General features: G+C 38.7%; 1 protein-coding gene across 1 annotated transcript in view; it reads right to left on the bottom strand.

The window, feature by feature from the left end:
- Window positions 1-4401, bottom strand: part of rtn4rl1a (reticulon 4 receptor-like 1a) — a 97507-nt gene extending 93106 nt beyond the window's left edge. Inside the window, exon 1 of the mRNA XM_032533208.1 lies at window positions 3794-4401. Coding sequence (XP_032389099.1) covers window positions 3794-3806 — 13 coding nt within the window. The 5' untranslated portion in view covers window positions 3807-4401. The remainder of the gene's footprint in view (window positions 1-3793) is intronic.
- Between the last annotated feature and the right edge of the window lie 13281 nt (window positions 4402-17682).

Genomic DNA, 17682 nt, shown 5'->3' with positions numbered 1-17682 from the left:
AGTTGAGGTTCCAAGCGAGCTGAGGCGATACCAAAAGGTGTCGTGAAAACCTGCAGACTACTGATTGGTCGGAGAGAATTGTCACTAATCACTGTGTCATCATTGCTAACATTTTATCTTTTAACAAAGGTAAAGCTGTCGAAGCTGAACACTATCCAAAACTCCATTTCTCAGACGAGCGTCAATTTGGGAGCTACGCTACCACTCCTTCCTACTCAAATGCCTTGAAAAGGCTGACGTTTGCACAATTTCACAAATAATCACTGGGATACCGCAAAAGGATATCTGAGTCGTGTGTGGCTGCAGCCTGGAGACCTCCTGTCTCATGCCCTCCTGGCTGGTGCTGTGCTGTCCGCAAGGTTCGACTTTTCAAAGCTCGCATCTGGTCCGCTATGTTTTTGTCCGTTGGTGTTTTGGATGTTTTTGAACTAAACAATATGAGAATCATGCTAATGACTAAAATAATTTTTTCAGCAGATGTCTTAGTTACAACAAGATGGAACTAGCAAAGCAGTTTTGTTTTTATATGTGCAGGCGGGATTTATTCAGTTTGGGAAATCGCACAGTCGCTACAAAGCAACAGCTCAAATTGTCTGGCTGAGTAAACAGGGAGGGACCCATCTGCTAGCAATGGGGGTCGAGACTGAGAGAGCAACATGGAGCTACATGTAAAAATATTCACCAAACAAGCCACTTTGAAATGTTGCTGTTTTCATGAATACAAAAGTTGGGTGACTCTCCCACCTAGTCCCATCCTAGTTGGATGACCCTGCCCTCAACAAAGAATAAAAGACATGACCCTCCCGTATTTTGCTCTGGTGGTCCATTCCACAAATACCGAACGGTCTCTTATTCCCCAAAAATGTTAAACTATCTTATCAAACTCAAACTGCTAACACAAAACTCAAAAAGCATGCTGTCTTATATAAATTAAACTTAATGTGACAGATAAACACCATCATATCCATAGACATATGCTGTTATGCAGTTACTGACGTCCTCATGAATTGTTTAGATCAGAGGTTGATGGAGGGGCACTGAGGGAAAGACATGAGGAAAATATACCGTTATAACTCAATCAAATCTGAATACAGACATGAGACACGTGTCATTATCTCTGGTGATAATTTCAAATAAATGTCCATAAATCTGCTTGGAAATCTAGAAAAACAGAAGCTATTATAGTAAGGCCAGAACTTGAATGAGAATCATCATCTTTCTGAATTAAATCAACAATATTTATACATATATATCACTATATGTATTTCCATAGCCCATTTTGCAAATAATTGTATATGTTTATTATAAGTTTTGAATCTTAGCTACAGTATTTCTGAAAACTCCTAAACAATTTAATTCGAGAGGATAGCAGTTTGCTTACCTAACAAATACTCTCAGCTCTCCAGAAGGCCTCTAAATGATGCCATACATTTTAATGTATATTATATTCTAAAAACATTTGCCACAAGATCATGTTCTTGTTTGAAAGTAGAAGGATGTAGGAGGTGATGAAGAGTATGATGGTACACTGCATATGTCCAATTATTTAAAAAAAAGCCTGCTTTGCTTTCAAATCCTAAGAAAGGTATTTGTATTGATCAATTACAGTCAATTTGTCTGATCCACACTCATGTTTACTCTTAAATTCATCCACACGTTCTGACTTCTGATCAGCTCTGCTTGTGAGGGTTTGCACGTTGCACTGAATGAGGGTGTTTTCCAAATGAATCATGGGCTAACTTGTGCTTGAAATTGTGTATTAGATGTGCTAAAAAGCTAAAGGAAAACAAAATCAGATGAATAGTGCTTAGCTTTGGTAAAATCAGTATCAAAACAATCATGGGCTTTATTGATCACCTTTCATGTGTGTCTTACAGTAATCAAAGAGCTTTTCCTTTCATGACTCATTTTAAGGTTTGGCATGTGTTTTGTTCACACAGTGTCAGTGTGCACATGACTGTGAAAAGCTGTAGACAAAGAGAGAGACAAAGTTGGAGACAGAGGCAAAGTCAAGTGAGGGAAACAAATCCAGCTTCAAATAAGCTGGGAAACAAAGCTTCGGCAGCCTCCCAAACCAGCCAGTTAGCAGCCAATCAGCCTGCCAGGCCTCTCTCCTCTCAGACTGAAGCTGGCAGCAGAAACTGGCCAAGCAGCGAGATAGAGAAAGAACAAGAGACAGACAAAGAGAAAGAGAGGGAGTTTTCATTACACAAAAACACTTATCCTGCTTCTCCTCATGCTCGCTCTCTTGTTTTATCCCACCACAGTGAGATACTGTGGGTAAAGGTGACAGACATAGATAACTGTATCTCAGGCAGACTGCACAATTACTCTGAATGTTATTATTTTTACTGACAGCCACATATTTGTAGAAGGCGATACAAAGCAAACGCATCAGCCATCACCTGTGTGTGTGTGTGTGTGTGTGTGTGTGTGTGTGTGTGTGTGTGTGTGTGTGTGTGTGTGTGTGTGGGTGGGTGCTATCCCTCTAAAATTACAGTAAGATTAAAATTAAAGCTTGTCTGCCTCTAGCCAGCAAGCTCTATCTGTCTTTCTTTTGCTCTATCATGCAGTAAATACACACATACAATGACAGCACTAATCAGCCCTCTGTCAAGCCCATTAGGTCCCATCCTTAATGAGGAGATCGCCCAGCTTGTGCCCCGACTCGGGCCAACCAAATGAGCTAATAGATAATGATGTGCATATACAGTATGTATGTGTGTTGTTTCCCTTCTCTGAGTTGGGCTGTATTAATATGACAAATGACAGACTTCCAGCGTCTCTATTAAAGAATGTTTTTCTATTATGTTCTCAGTGTTCAGTCAGCGGTGTACTACACTCATCACAAAGCAGTAGCCTAACAATCTTAAATTTTATTTATTTATTTTTTTTGGGGGGATTGGCAGATGAGTCACCACTCCACAAATACTTCTCTTTAAACTGTGTGTGTGTGTGTGTGTGTGTGTGTGTGTGTGTGTGTGTGTGTGTGTGTGTGTGTGTGTGTGTGTGTGTGTGTGTGTGTGTGTGTGTGTGTGTGTGTGTGAGGCTGTGTGCGCTAATTTGTCATTTCATACTTAGTAATGTTAGACCTCCTCTTTGTCACACTCACATGCATGCACAGAAAAGAAGGCTGACAGTGGGATTGGAGCCTCCCTGTCAACACATAGGCTACACACCCACAGGCAAGGTCATCGTGGTAAAACCGAATACCTTTTCTCACCACAAAACAGCCGCGTGTCAGTGTGATAGTAAACAGCAAGGTTGTCACGCCAATGGAACCACACACGCACACACAAGCGCGCACAGTCATGCCATAGGTGAGCGCACGCAAAGTTTCCAAACAGGTGCAACTTTTACAAATAAAACAACTGGGAACTCTTCCTAACAATCTCCTGCTCGCGCTCTCTCTTTTTATTTCTCAGTCAGGCACACTGGCGCGCGCAGCAACATCACTAGCCATCCTCGTGCAGGCAGGTCCTACAAACTGCAGTGCGGCAGCGGTTCGCTATTTTAAGAATATTTTGTACATGAAGTGGATAAATATTTAATTGCCTCTCCATTCCCGGCTGCCAGCGTGAATAAAACACAATTGGTAAAATGCTTAGGCAGCTTCTCTGCGACTCCATTTAGCCGTAATTTAAAAATAAAGAACGCTCCCAAGAATTTGTACCAACTTAAAGAAACAAACACAAACACGCGTACACACACACACACACACGCACGCACGCACATGCGCGCGCGCGCTCCACACCTTCAGCAATAAAAACAAGTGAATTCCTCTTTCTCTTACCTCGCCTAAACATGTTGGCAGCGGCTGTTTGGAGCGTCTAGTGGTGTCTGTGCTGGAGTAGCATCCTTGTGGGGGTCCAATCCTGTGCTGCTGGTTGCTAAAGTGTTATTTTGATTCCCTTTGACCGCTGGAAGGCAGGCTGTCTTGTCTCCGAGGTGGCTGTTGTTTCATCAAGTGAAGACGGTTGGAGGAGGAGGTGGTGGAGGAGAAGGGGATCGGATGGATGATGTTTGATAAAATTAAAGACGAAAGAAGGTCCGCCACCGGTAGAAACGAAGTTTTCTAGTCCGCACTTGGTATTAAATAGGCGAAGAACACCTCGTTCCGTCCCAGGAGAAATGTGTTATGGAGAAATTTTAACTCACCGCCATCTGGTGTTTATAAATCATTAACATGCATTATTAATTTATTTGATGCCCGAATTTAAGAGAAATGTGCTGTCAAGAGCAGATTGAAAACCGCCCCAAAAAAAACAGAGGGAAGTTCTTTTACGTCTTCATGCAAGTCAGGTGGAGTAAACTGTGCTGCGTGGGGATCGTCAGTGCCGTCTACTGTCTCCGTTACCAGAGAGCTCCGAGGCAGCTGCTTCAACCCCCCTCCCACAGCGAGATGTGACTGATGAAAGCTCTCTCTCTCTCTCTCTCTTTCGGCTATGTTTTATTGGCAGGCAAGAAGCATAGATGTTGATGAAGCAGTTATAGCTCTCATATTAACAGTCTCCTTGTTATCATTTATTGAATCCTCTCATCCACTTATGTCCAAGTGTCTACCGTTCCAATTCAATTTAATTTCAACAATTCAGCGAGCTATGGGCTTGAATGTTGTATACACAATATTAACAAACCCTGAAATACAATTCAGTTAGTGCTTTTCCTTTCTTCTTTATCTTCTTTGCCATCACTCTCTGTCTCCCTGTCTTACATTCAAAATAGCTTTATTGGCACAATTAAATTAAGTAGGTTACAGTATTGCCAAAGCCTGTTGTGCAAGGTTTAAAATTCCGGTATAATAATTTAGAATCAGACACTTAGAGGAAAAGACAATAAATGGCTTGCAAATTACAAGATGGTTTAACACAATTAAAGGAAAAAATGAGAAAAGATAATAGGCTACATATGCAATATAATATATTGTACTTTTTACAACACAACTTTTATTCTATACTTTTACTTTATTATTCTCTCAGACCGTTTCTATGGTAATTTTCCCCTAAGTAAATATACATTTGGTTTTCCCCGAGAGTTTGTCAAAATCTTGTTTTTACCCTAATTTTTATTTTGGTAGAGAACTTCGTTTTTATGTTTTATACAGACTGCAGTGAAGCAGGAAGTGTTTCTTTGTCTTTATTTCTTTTGTTGACAGAACTGACACATGTGTTTTCTCTGGGTTGCCAGGTTTGTCTGTGTCCACCATTCTGAATGGCCAGGTGGTAGTCACTCAGATGTGTCTTTCTCAGTTTCTGGTTTCTCATGGTACTCAGGTGATATTGTCGCTGCCACTCTGTGTTGTCTGTTCAGTGCTAAACAGCAACTAAAATTAATTGGGAGATTGCTTTCTCAATCTATAGTATCTTTCCCACTTTTCTCCAGTTTTCATCTCCTGTTTTAAAATTTATCGGACTTTCCTATGAAACTGCCTAGGCAATTATTAACTGTAATTTGAGTGATGTTGAATGTTCCTGATTGTGTATTTGTGTGAATGTCTAACAGAACATTTTAACAAAATCATTACCATCATGCAAGGAGACATGAAAGCTATGTTGAGTAATTACAGTTTTTAATGGGTTTCTCAAAATGGGTTTTCTCTTGGTTGTGGCATGTGCTGATATATTTAGCTGTCTCTGGGGAGGTTTTCTCTTCCACAAGGCACTGCATTTTTAATTTGGCCAGAAGAGGCCCTGTTCTCTTTAAATTAAAATTGTATTTTCATGAAGAATTTGGTCCCTTTCTGTATCATATTTGCTACGAGCAGAAACTGTTTTTCTGCCATCTCATTTTGAGGGCAGAACTGACGCATCCTGTCTTGTTTCTGCTGCCAGGTTTGTCTTTGTGCATTGTCCAGTCTTTATGCCCCCTGTCTGGTCGCTCTCTCTCACATTGTGTTTGTCTCTGTTGTTGAGTGGTTTTATTGTGTTTTAAATTGTGACAAAAAGGTTTTATAATCCAGAATTTATTCCTTGCCTCTGTTTTCACCTCTACCAGTTAGTTTTTCTCTTTCTTTGTTTCTTCAGAATTCAAAATTGTTCTTATTTTAGCATTAATATTTTTACTGCACATTAGATACAAACCATGCATATTTTTTTTTTTTTAAAGTGACTAACTGTAGAAAACAAAATGGAAATTTAAGTAAACATGTAAATGAAATGTATTAGTGTGTGATGTGACTGGTGTGCATCTGCAGGATTGTGTGTTGTTCCTGTGCTGGGCTGCACATGTAATTTATATTGGGAAGGGATGCATGTCGAGGTGGATTGATTGGTTTATGTCAATTTCCTCATCAATTGACTGCTTGCTGTCATTAATCCTGATGTTCCACTTCTTTTGAACCGTCCATTAAGTCTTCTTGCCCACTTCATATTTAGATTGACTTTCCTCAGAATGTATGCTGACAAGAAAGCAAAAAAGCAAGAACAATTTGGAAAAATCTCACTGGTGGTTACCAACTATGATGTCTTGTAAGATAGCATCCGTCTCTGCAATGCCAAAACTCTCTCATATTTGGTCAAACACACATACAAAAGAAGCTTTTATAGAATGTATAATTTAATAGAAGGTAAATGCAAGATTCATAGCTTAGTGTTAGTTGTCTGTCTACCTGATTAGGACTGTTAAGTCCTATATTCAGTTTTCTTTTACCACCATGTTGGTCTCCACCATAGACTTTCAAATATGGACATGGTCTCTGAGACGTCACCCATAGGTGTGGCTACACGATAAACTGAACTGCAGTTTTTGGCACTTCTGCATTGGTTTCATTTTTTAAGTTTCCGCTTGGTATTAATTTCAGAGAAAAGTATCAGGCATTTTAGCGTCTACAATCTCCACTATGTCACCAGCCAAATGTTTACTTTGGGCACTGGATTATTTAGTTGCCTGCTGTGGCTCAATTGTCTCTCAGTTTTTAGCCATGCTGGTGGCATGGCTCTATTTAGGTCCCAAATGAAATATCTCAACTATTAGATGGATAGCCATGGAAGAAGCTTACGACTCTGACCTTTCTTCTAGTGTTACCTATAAGGTTTCTCTGTATCTTTGAGTAAAGTATCTCAACAAATACCAAATGTACTGCTGTAAAAGTTTGTAAAGACCTTAATGTCCAACTCCAGATGAATTGTTATAACTTTTTGTTACCTTAACTATTCATCTGGTGCCACCATCAGGTTCAATTTTGAATTTGTCCAATATATTGATGTCTAAATATTTGAAAAACTAATAATATTCCCATCAGACACAGCTGTTTATTGCTAATTAGCTTTTGTTAGCAGGCTAACATGCTAAAACAAGATGATGAACGTGGTAAATATTACACCTGCTAACATCAGCGTGCTAGCATTTTCATTGTGAAAATGTGGTTCAAAGCACTGTTGCGTGGCTGTAGTCTTGTTCCTGGATATCTGCGGATATGTAGATGCATTTAAAAATAACACAAAGTGTATGCACCCTTGTGTAGAAACACTAATGGCCACAAAGTACTGGATCAAAAATTATGGACGGCGCATCTGCTCACCAATACCATGAACTAAGGACCAAAGAGAACTTGAATACAGACCTTTACACAGAGCAAAACTATTCGGTTAAATGTATGAACTGTAGCTAACTGTACAAATAATTGTTGAAAAAATGTTATTGTTGAAAGGAGATGTCCTCACATATTTTAAATGAACTTTGCAAGCTTTGGTAAAGGCTATGCACACCAACACAGGAGTTTTCAATTATGTTGACTCATTAGACCACTCACAGACCATGGGAGTCACTCGAGAACTCACGAGCCCTCGATGACTCGCGAGTCCTCGGTGACTGCAGAGTCAGTGAATCCAACGAATCTAGCTATGAGTGGATCTGATTCAGACGAGCAAGTGAAGTCTCTTCTTGAGCTCAGAGTAAAGCAAATCAACAAAACAAAAGCCATTCTTTCACTTCTGAAATAGCATACAATGTTCTGCACTTAGCCCAGCTAGGTCTACTGTAGGTTTGGTGTATACTTCAAGTAGACAGTCCGAAACAATGTAAGCTCGCCGCTCACGGCTTGCGGCTCGGGGCTCGTGGCTCGGGCTCGTGGCTCGGGCTCAACTCACCTCACAGACAACTCACGAGCCCGCAATGACTCATGAGTCCTCGGTGAATTGTGAGTTGTCGATCCTTGCTCGAGTCAGTGAATCCCGCGAATCAGCCGGCTACATTGTCATGAGTGGATTTGATTCAGATGAGCGAAGTTTCTGCTCGAGCTCAGAGTAAAGCAAACAATACAACAATACATTTTTCACTTCTGAAATGACATACAATGTTCCGCACATAGCCTAGCTAGGCCTACTGTAAGTTTGGTGTATACATGTAGTAGGTTCCCCAGACGGTCCATAACATTGTAAGCTCGCCTTGGCTTGCCCTTAGCAATATTGACTCAAGTGACTCGCACAACCCGGTTCAGTTTAGTGAGTGATTAAAAATAACCTGAATCCTTAAAAGGAACCGGGTTTGCCAGGCCTAAATGGCTAGTCAAGTGGCTAGGAAAAGTGTTACACCATATAGTATTACAATAGTTTAAATGAGGTTCAAACAAAGTTTTATATAAGGTGAGAGAGTGTAGAGTGTGGAAGTAAATGTCTTACTTTAAAAAAAATAGTCCAACATATTTAGATTTGGTTAGGTGATCAATATGGCATTTGAAATTTAAATATTCATCAATATAGACTCCGAGGAATTTAGTGCCATTTACTCATTCAATTATTTGATCATCTATTTTAAGACAGACGTGCTTGTTTACCATTTGGTCACATTGAGAACCAAGAAGCAGTGGAGCTTTGGCAGCAAAAATGTGACATACACCTCAAGCCCACAAAAGTGTTCAAAATTGCACTACTTTGGACTGCATTTGACTTTGAATAAACCTGAGACAATTCCCGAATTTAAGGACGTTTCAGAATCACACACATGCAAAGCACAACCAGCTACAGACAACAAGTGGCAGAAAAATAGCCTGCCTATTAGTGGCATCACGCTCTGGGGGGGTTACAGCCTTTGACTTTTTTCCTGCAATTGCTGTGAGCTGGCAGAACATAACGTAATCTCTGAGATTATTCCTTCACAGCGCTGTGCAATGCGAGAAAATCTCAGAGCTGAACCGGGCAGACACAGCACTTTTCATCAGACTCACCCTGGGTTAATTAAATCTACTGCTAATTTACAACACTAATAACATTACCATTGCCAAAATACCTGCATGGATCAAATCCATACTTCGCCGTTAACCATCAAGCCAGTAAACCTATGTGGAAATGAACACCTCTGCTGAAATGTTAAATTTGTTAACGACCATATGACACGAGACAACACTGTCTCTCTCTCTCTCTTTCTCTCTCTCTTTCTCTCTCTCTCTCTCTCTCTCTCTCCCTCTTTGTGATTACATTCTGAATCTGCAGTGTTCTCTGTCAGGTAAATACAGTAGTACAATGTCTTCCTCTGATGTAGACGTAGCCTACACTGTAAGTCAGTGGTAAGCTATACAGTGGAGTTGGATATTAACTGGTTTGGGAATTTTCAACGGGCACTGCACTAGTATACCTAGTCTAATATCACAAATCACAAATCAGCCTCAAGGGGCTAATAAGAATGGCAACGGTAATTGTTGATCCACCCTAACAGGTGCCACGAAACAGGAAAGTGAAAACGATGTCAATCAACCATATTCCCACAGTCTTCAGAAAAATCAGGAAACATACAGCTCTGTCTAGGTAACAGTGTGTTGGTGCTTTATTGACACTAAGGAAGGACATGTAGTCCACAACGCGTTCCTTCCCCCAAATTGAAGAAGTGTCAAAGCCTTGCATTCTCGTTTGTTACCTTTCCTATTCCCTCTTTGCCTGACTTTCTTGCTTTCGTTAACTATTTTTTTAATTGGCTTCATCTTATCTTTCCAACCCATTTCTATTTTCCTTTCCACACACCGTCTTTCTCTGACCTTAAGTTGTTTTGGAAATCCCTTTTTTGTGTGTCTGGAAAGTGAACTTTATTGCTACAGTTAGAAGTATGTGTTCCATATTTAATCAATAAAACAGACTTCCTTTAGAGTGATTTGGTCATATCGAACACAAAGTTTCCCTATACTCCCAATATTTGTATATGTATATATATATATATATGTGTGTGTATATATATATGTGTATATATATATATATATATGTATATATATATATATATATATGTGTGTGTGTATATATATATGTGTATATATATATATAGTGCAGTGCTTGTGTCAGTCCATGCTTTCATAAGTAATTCAACTTTTACATAGAGTAGCTGCCCTAGAGCTAAGTCAGCTATAAATGGACAAACAACTTTCCAATCACCAAAAAATAATTGTTACAGAAAGTAAATAATAGCAAGTTTGCTGCAGCATTATAGTGATTTGTTTTGTTTTGTTCTATTTAAGCTTGCTGCAGAATTAATTGATTGTGTTTAATGAAACAATCATAAAATCTTGGGGAAATTAATCTTGAGTCCATGTCAAGAGACCCTCAGCTTTTAATATTTTGAGTTGAAATGACACACAACCAAGTATTTATTAGTGTACAAGAAGATAAATATATATAATTTGTGTTCAGCGTTGCAGTCAATTCTCCAGTGCTCTAGTCAATTCTCTAACATCATTAAGCCTACAGCTCTGTTTATTTTATGGTTCCCATGATGTGTTGTTTCTTTGAACATTTTAGATTTAAAACGATTGTAAATAGCAGGTCAAAGCATCTGAATAATGTGTGAAGATTATTGTATAAAACATGGACCTGCAGTATGTAAGGCAAAAGTAATGACACATTTATTTTGATTATGCTAAAGTGAAACAAATAAGTGTAACATGGCCTCATAAAATATGTTCTGTGTTTCCCTATAATTATAATACTTCTCTGGAATCATTTTCAGCATTATAGGGCCATAAAAAGACAATCTGTTCTGTAAGTTCAGCAGCTCATCATGAGCAAATTGGGAAGGAGAAGTGATTTGTATGGCTACTGGTCTGGATACTTGGTTTAATACATCAGTTTTATATTTGAAAGTAATGTTAGTTTTGGGCCCTAATAGAAGAAATCTGCATATTTTCATGATATTAAGATGATGACTGATTTGAAGATTTAATGTATCATATAATATTTGATATTCATTCTTCAACAATCCCTGGTGGTCCAGTATTGATACTTAGTATTGATTTATTGTAATATGCCACTAAAAAAATGTGCTAATTGTCTATCTATTGGCAATACTCTTAATTTTGTGAAAAGTTGATGTAAATAGATGTTTAAGATTAGGTGTAGGATACACATAGGAATTGGAATATTAGAAATGTAGTCAGGGTTAGAGTTGAATAGTAAATCAAGGATGATTAACTTTTTGAAATGAAATATGAATACACTAGAAAGAATGATATGTTATAATTAATCTATGAGGCGTATTATTTTACACTGAAAATGTATTGGGGTGTACTACGAGGTGAAAAAAGTTGTATAAAGCCTTTTGTGGCTCCAGAGGGAGCCGCGTGAAGTCTGATAAATTGCTTCTAGTGATGTAATTGAACCGGTTGGAAATGAAAGAATTCTAGAGGTGTGGAGTTAGAAAGAAAAGAGCTTACCGGACCCAAGTAGCCCGCTCCTCATCTTCACTTGGATGTTTGAGCTTCACTGTGCAGAAGGATGCCAAGTTTGACTCTAAGCTGTTTCCAGGTTCATCTGCTGAAGGGGAAAAGTATCTCTGTGCTCTTCTTAGATCTCAGTTTAACATGTACGAGCATGATGTTGTAACAGTACAACTATAGTTTTAAAGCCCATCCTTTCTTGTTCAACATGTAACTTATGTGTGATGTGGGAATTTGAAACTTTCAGTACACATACGCTTAGACCATACTTTTCAGTAAAGTAGGAGAACTCTTGAGTCCAGTAGTTAAACCTTTGAAATTAACAATATTGGCATATTCATTAGAGTCTGGATTGTTCAGTGATGATGAATGAGTAAACATGCTTTTAAGAATATCAGATACTAATTGTTATTCAAAGCATTTAATGTCTCAAAACATGTCTGGAGGGGATCTTCCACTCATTAGTACCTGACAGTTAAGTGTCAAAAAAGTGCTTCTCAAATAAAAACAAACAAATAATCTCATCCATTTATTCATAACATCTACACCTCTTGTCAACAGCTATTTTCAATCAATATGAGATCTGCAGTTATGCAACATTATAGAGTGAATAAATTTACTTCAAACCAAGTTTCATGTCTGTCTGACATTCTTCATCCAAATATGGTCTCTTCCTGGTTTTGATGTAAACACCTGTCAGACACCATCTGTCCATCCAGTCTCTCATCTGCCAAATGTTGTTTAGTCTTTTCTACTTACTGGTAACTTTGGCAGGTAACCAACCATTGTTTGGGGATGGTATTCCCTGATTAAAACTGGTTGGTAGCTAAAACCATTAAAATCTTTAGTAAATACTGTGAAAAATCTGATTCTGTTACACATCCAGGTATATTTATTATTTCTGTGAGAGAAATGTGGCATATACCTCATGAACTATTGCTTGTATTGATAAAGTACTGTATTATAGAGGTAAAAGAGGTCATCAGGGATCTTGTTTCAGATTTCAATCAATATCAACAATTCTCTCAATTTGTCTGTCTCACATTAGGTTTCCTTTAATCTGTTGGATTCTACAAATAAGCAATTTGTTATCTATATATGAATATGTATATTCTATATATGTATTTTATGGAATTATGTTGTGCTCAGTTTTTTCCAGCATGTTATTTGACTTTAGACTGTGTTCTGGATTTATTTGATTACAAACCTATTTTTTTTCCTTTGCCCTCCCATCCATCGTTCCAGCCTCCCTGCATCGCTGCTATAAATTACTTGCTCTACTTCTTGTTATCTGCTCTTGTGAGGCTAATTTCTTTCTTGACCAGGTGAACTGTGCCTATTTAAAATAAATGTTGTGTTGGTCTCACCTAAGCAAAATGTATGCAACACAAGACATATAATAACTCGTCTCTGTCTCGCTCTCTTGCTCACCTTGCAAGGATAGGTCATTCGCAGAAATGATGGACAGGTGATCTGTGCCGGGTCGCTGTGATCTCTATAACCTTTCACTGACCTTTCCCAAGTTTCTGACCAGCCGATTAGTGTCCACCTCGTCCCTCTCTGATTAGCCTGAAAATTGAAGCTATTTGGACGACCTTTTCAGCTGAAAGGTCCACTCCCTACTCTGCTTTCCCTCTTCATACATTCGTACATATCACACACACACACACACACACACACACACACACACACACACACACACACACACACACACACACACACACACACATACACACACACACACACACACACATAACCCAACCCTCCACCTCAAGCAGCCCATCTCCCATCTCCCCTTTTTGCTTCTGAAGGGTAACATGATGAGACTTATCGACCACCATGTTGTTAACCACAGCAAATTTGTAGTTTCATTCTCCTAAAGCACGTTCTTCTATTACTCTTCAGTTACTGTAGCTGCTCTCACTTCAAACCTTCTTTCATATTGCTGACCGTGAAAAGCACAATTACAGCTACATTATAAAACTGGTAATTCCGCAAACTACCAAGAGGCAGTGAGTCACTTTGTGAGGCAACCAGGGGAAAAACGGAAACAGCATTTTTTACTATTTGAAAAGAAAGGGTGGTCTGGCAATATTAAAAGACAACTCGCAAAGCTTACAATGCAACTTTGTCCTCTGTGGTCAATCGACAGCTCAGTTGGACTTAATTTCAGGCGGGAACAATTCCTCAGCTGCAGATGGAAATGTTCAATAGATAATAGAAAGCAGTTACTAGAGGCTAGATTGTAAACCGCTAGCAGTGCCTGCCCACACATTGCATTTATTCCTTTGAGACTCACCCCAATGAAGGAGTTATTTTATCTACCCAATCCATATCTTTCACTTGTCCTATCGTTTATCTTTCTCTCCCTGTTGGAATTTATCACTGTCCATCTTGTTTTACAGGGTTTGGGGAAATGAGATACAAGGAGAAAGAGAGAGTGAGAGGAAGAGAGGAAGACAAAGTGGTATGTTTACCGTGGAGCTTCAAAGCATTTGTTGGTCCCTGTGGGAGAGCCTGTTAGCCTTCACCTTGAAATGTGCACATACAGACAAACATGCTTCTGCTAACACACTGAAACATGTACAAGTGATTTAAGTGGTTGTAGAAGTCACATGGGGGCATACAGTGTATGCCATACACATTGTAAACCAAAATCTAAAAGGGCTATACAATTTAATTATTATTTATTTTATTAACATGGAGTGGTTTCTTAAAGTTTGTGTAATCAGTATTTTTATGATGACAATGCATCAAATGACAGTGTGCAATGTGAAAAGGGTTGGTCGTAGTGATGAACCTACAGAGAGTTAACATGCGGATCTGCAGCTCCTATCAACTTTACAGAGATTTATAATGAGTTTCAGCTCATTGTTTGGCAGTCTGGCCAAAAGCGTTACTGTTTTGTATCACTCTCCCCGCTCTCATCATTTTATCAGAGAAAAAGCTCTAACCACTGCACACTACCTGCTCAGTACAAACAAAGCACAGACAAAGTAAGCGATTAGCTGGTAAACATAGTGGAGTATTTCACAGCTAAAGAGACGGATATTTCACTGGAGAGTTGGTAGAGACCAAAACAGCTAAAATAGAGAGAATATTGGACTTTCATACTGGTTAATAACCTGTAGCAAATAACATATTGACAGTTAACACTTTTTATAAACTCTGTAGATAAACGCTTGAAATGCACCTCAAAGTCTGCTGGCAGTTAGTTGAATGCATGTTACTTGTCTGTTGAAACAGTGTTGTTGAATGTCAATAGATACACTCTTGATATGTTACTTCATAGCTACTGACAACTTGTAGAGTGTCAATAGATGGACTCACAAAATAAAGCATTACCCATAAATATATAGTTTTATTTAAAAATTAAAATTAAAAAAAAAGGGTCAGTAATTTTCTAATGCAGTTGGTCAGTTTTTTTGCAGATGTCACTTAAATAGGAATAACCCTGAATTTGTTAGAGACTATTATCAGCTGTAAATAAGTACACATTCAGTACACTCATTAGTTTTTCCAGCAGCAGGACGGTGTTTAGAACAATCTCAAAAAACAACAGTACCCATGTTTATTAAAATGAAAGAGCATGTCTCCCAGTTCAACAGTGCAACTAATTGATATGTTTTTAGTAGTTTTTGAATGGCACAGAGAAAAAAAAGCTTTATTAGGCTTGGTTACACAGACAATACTTGTTAGTGGGGATACAGTCATTGTTTGCTTTGGTCCCAATTCCCATTCTTATCATTTGAATATTGAAAATGTATTAAAGCCCCCTATTATTAAAGTATTTATCTTATGTGGATCCATGGTCGAAAGTTGTGTTTGTGATATCCCCACCCTTCATCTTTTATGTGTACATGTTGTCTACATTTGTTCCAGCCTTTCTGTAACACTTGGTAAAATGCAGGGCAACAGGGTCACCATTAGAGAAAGCTGAAAAAAGGATTTCTGGACGACACAATTATCTGACTGGTATGAATACTGCAAGAAAACATTTGCGAGCTGAGTACACCACCCACCACAGACTGCAGTGTCTTCTCTGTCAAGTGGCCGCTCTGCCCCTCACTGCTCAACACATTTATTCTACTCATAAACAGCAAAATATCACAGACCAGAGCAAACAACTATAATTCACATAACTCCCATCTCCCTCCAGTAATTAGCCTCCCCCTTTTGCAAGTATACTTAATATTTCCAGTATGCAGTGCTGTCTCACAAATTGTTTTAAAAAGCACTTATCTCTACATTTAACGTTTTTAAATGTGAAACTTCCTACATAATAAGATAATTAATTTTAGCAATAATAGGCTGCATAAATAATTCAAAATCAAATATGCATGCTTTTTATATACTGTGTGTGTGTATACATACTGGATATATATAGTTGGGTCCATAAATATTTTGACATTGACACAATTCTAATCTTTTTGGCTCAATACACCACCACAATGGATTTGAAATGAAACAAACAAGATGTGCTTTAACTGCAGACTTTCAGCTTTAACTTGAGGGTATTTACATCCAAATCAGGTGAAAGGTGTAGGAATTACAACAGTTTGTATATGGGCCTCCCACTTTTTAAGGGACTAAAAGTAATGGGACAATTGGCTGCTCAGCTGTTCGATGGCCAGGTGTGTGTTATTCCCTCATTATCCCATGTACAAGGAGCAGATATAAGGTCTAGAGTTCATTTCGAGTGTGCTATTTGCATTTGTAATCTGTTGCTGTCAACTCTTAATATGAGATCCAAAGAGCTGTCACTATCAGTGAAGCAAGCCATCGTTGGGCTGAAAATTCTAAACAAACCCATCAGTGAGATTGCAAAAACATTAGGTGTGGCCAAATCAACTGTTTGGAACATTCTTAAAAAGAAAGAACGCACCGGTGAGCTCAGCTACACCAAAAGACCCGATAGACCACGGAAAACAACTGTGGTGGATGACCAAAGAATTCTTTCCCTGGTGAAGAAAACACCCTTCACAACAGTTGGCCAGATCAAGAACACTCTCCAGGAGGTAGGAGTATGTGTGTCAAAGTCAACAATCAAGAGAAGACTTCATCAGAGTTAATACAGAGGGTTCACCACAAGATGTAAACCATTGGTGAGCCTCAAAAACAGGAAAGCCAGATTAGAGTTTGTCAAACAACATCTAAAAAGCCTTCACAGTTCTGGAACAACATCCTATGGACAGTTGAGACAAAGATCAACTTGTACCAGATTGATGGGAAGCGAAGAGTATGGAGAAGGACAGGAACTTCTCATGATCCAAAGCATACCACCTCATCAGTGAAGCGTGGTGGTAGTGTCATGGCGTGGGCCAAGACTGGTTCTTTTGTATTTATTGATGATGTGACTGCTGACAAAAGCAGCAGGATGAATTCTGAAGTGTTTTGGGCAATATTATCTGCTCACATTCAGCCAAATGCTTCAAAACTCATTGAACGGCGCTTCACAGTGCAGATAGACAATGACACGAAGCATACTGCGAAAGCAACCAAAGAGTTTTTTTAAGGGAAAGAATTGGAATGTTATGCAATGGCCAAGTCAATAACCTTACCTGAATCTGATTGAGCACGTATTTCACTTTCTGAAGACAAAACTGAAGCAGGAAGTGAAGACAATTGCAGTAGAGGCTTGGCAGAGCATCACCAGACTTCAGGCTGTAATTGACTGCAAATGATTTGCAACCAAGTATTAAAAAGTGAAAGTTTGATTTATGATTGTTAATCTGTCCCATTACTTTTGGTCCCTTTAAAAAATGGGAGGCACATATACAAACTGTAATTCCTACAATGCTCACCTGATTTGGATGTAAATGCCCTCAAATTAAAGCTGAAAGTCTTCAGTTAAAGCACATCTTGTTCGTTTCATTTCAAATCCATTGTGGTGGTGTATAGATAGGTACATAGAATTGTGTTGATGTCCCCAATATTTATGGACCTGACTGTATGTGTGTGTGTGTATATATATGGACACACCTTCTCATTCAATGCGTTTCCTTTAATTTCATGACTATTTACATTGTAGATTATCACTGAAGACATCA

This window comes from Etheostoma spectabile, chromosome 13 (assembly GCF_008692095.1).
Source record: "Etheostoma spectabile isolate EspeVRDwgs_2016 chromosome 13, UIUC_Espe_1.0, whole genome shotgun sequence".
NCBI lineage: Eukaryota > Metazoa > Chordata > Actinopteri > Perciformes > Percidae > Etheostoma > Etheostoma spectabile.
Note: the sequence above shows the minus strand (reverse complement) of the source record. Positions and strands in the feature narration are given on the sequence as shown.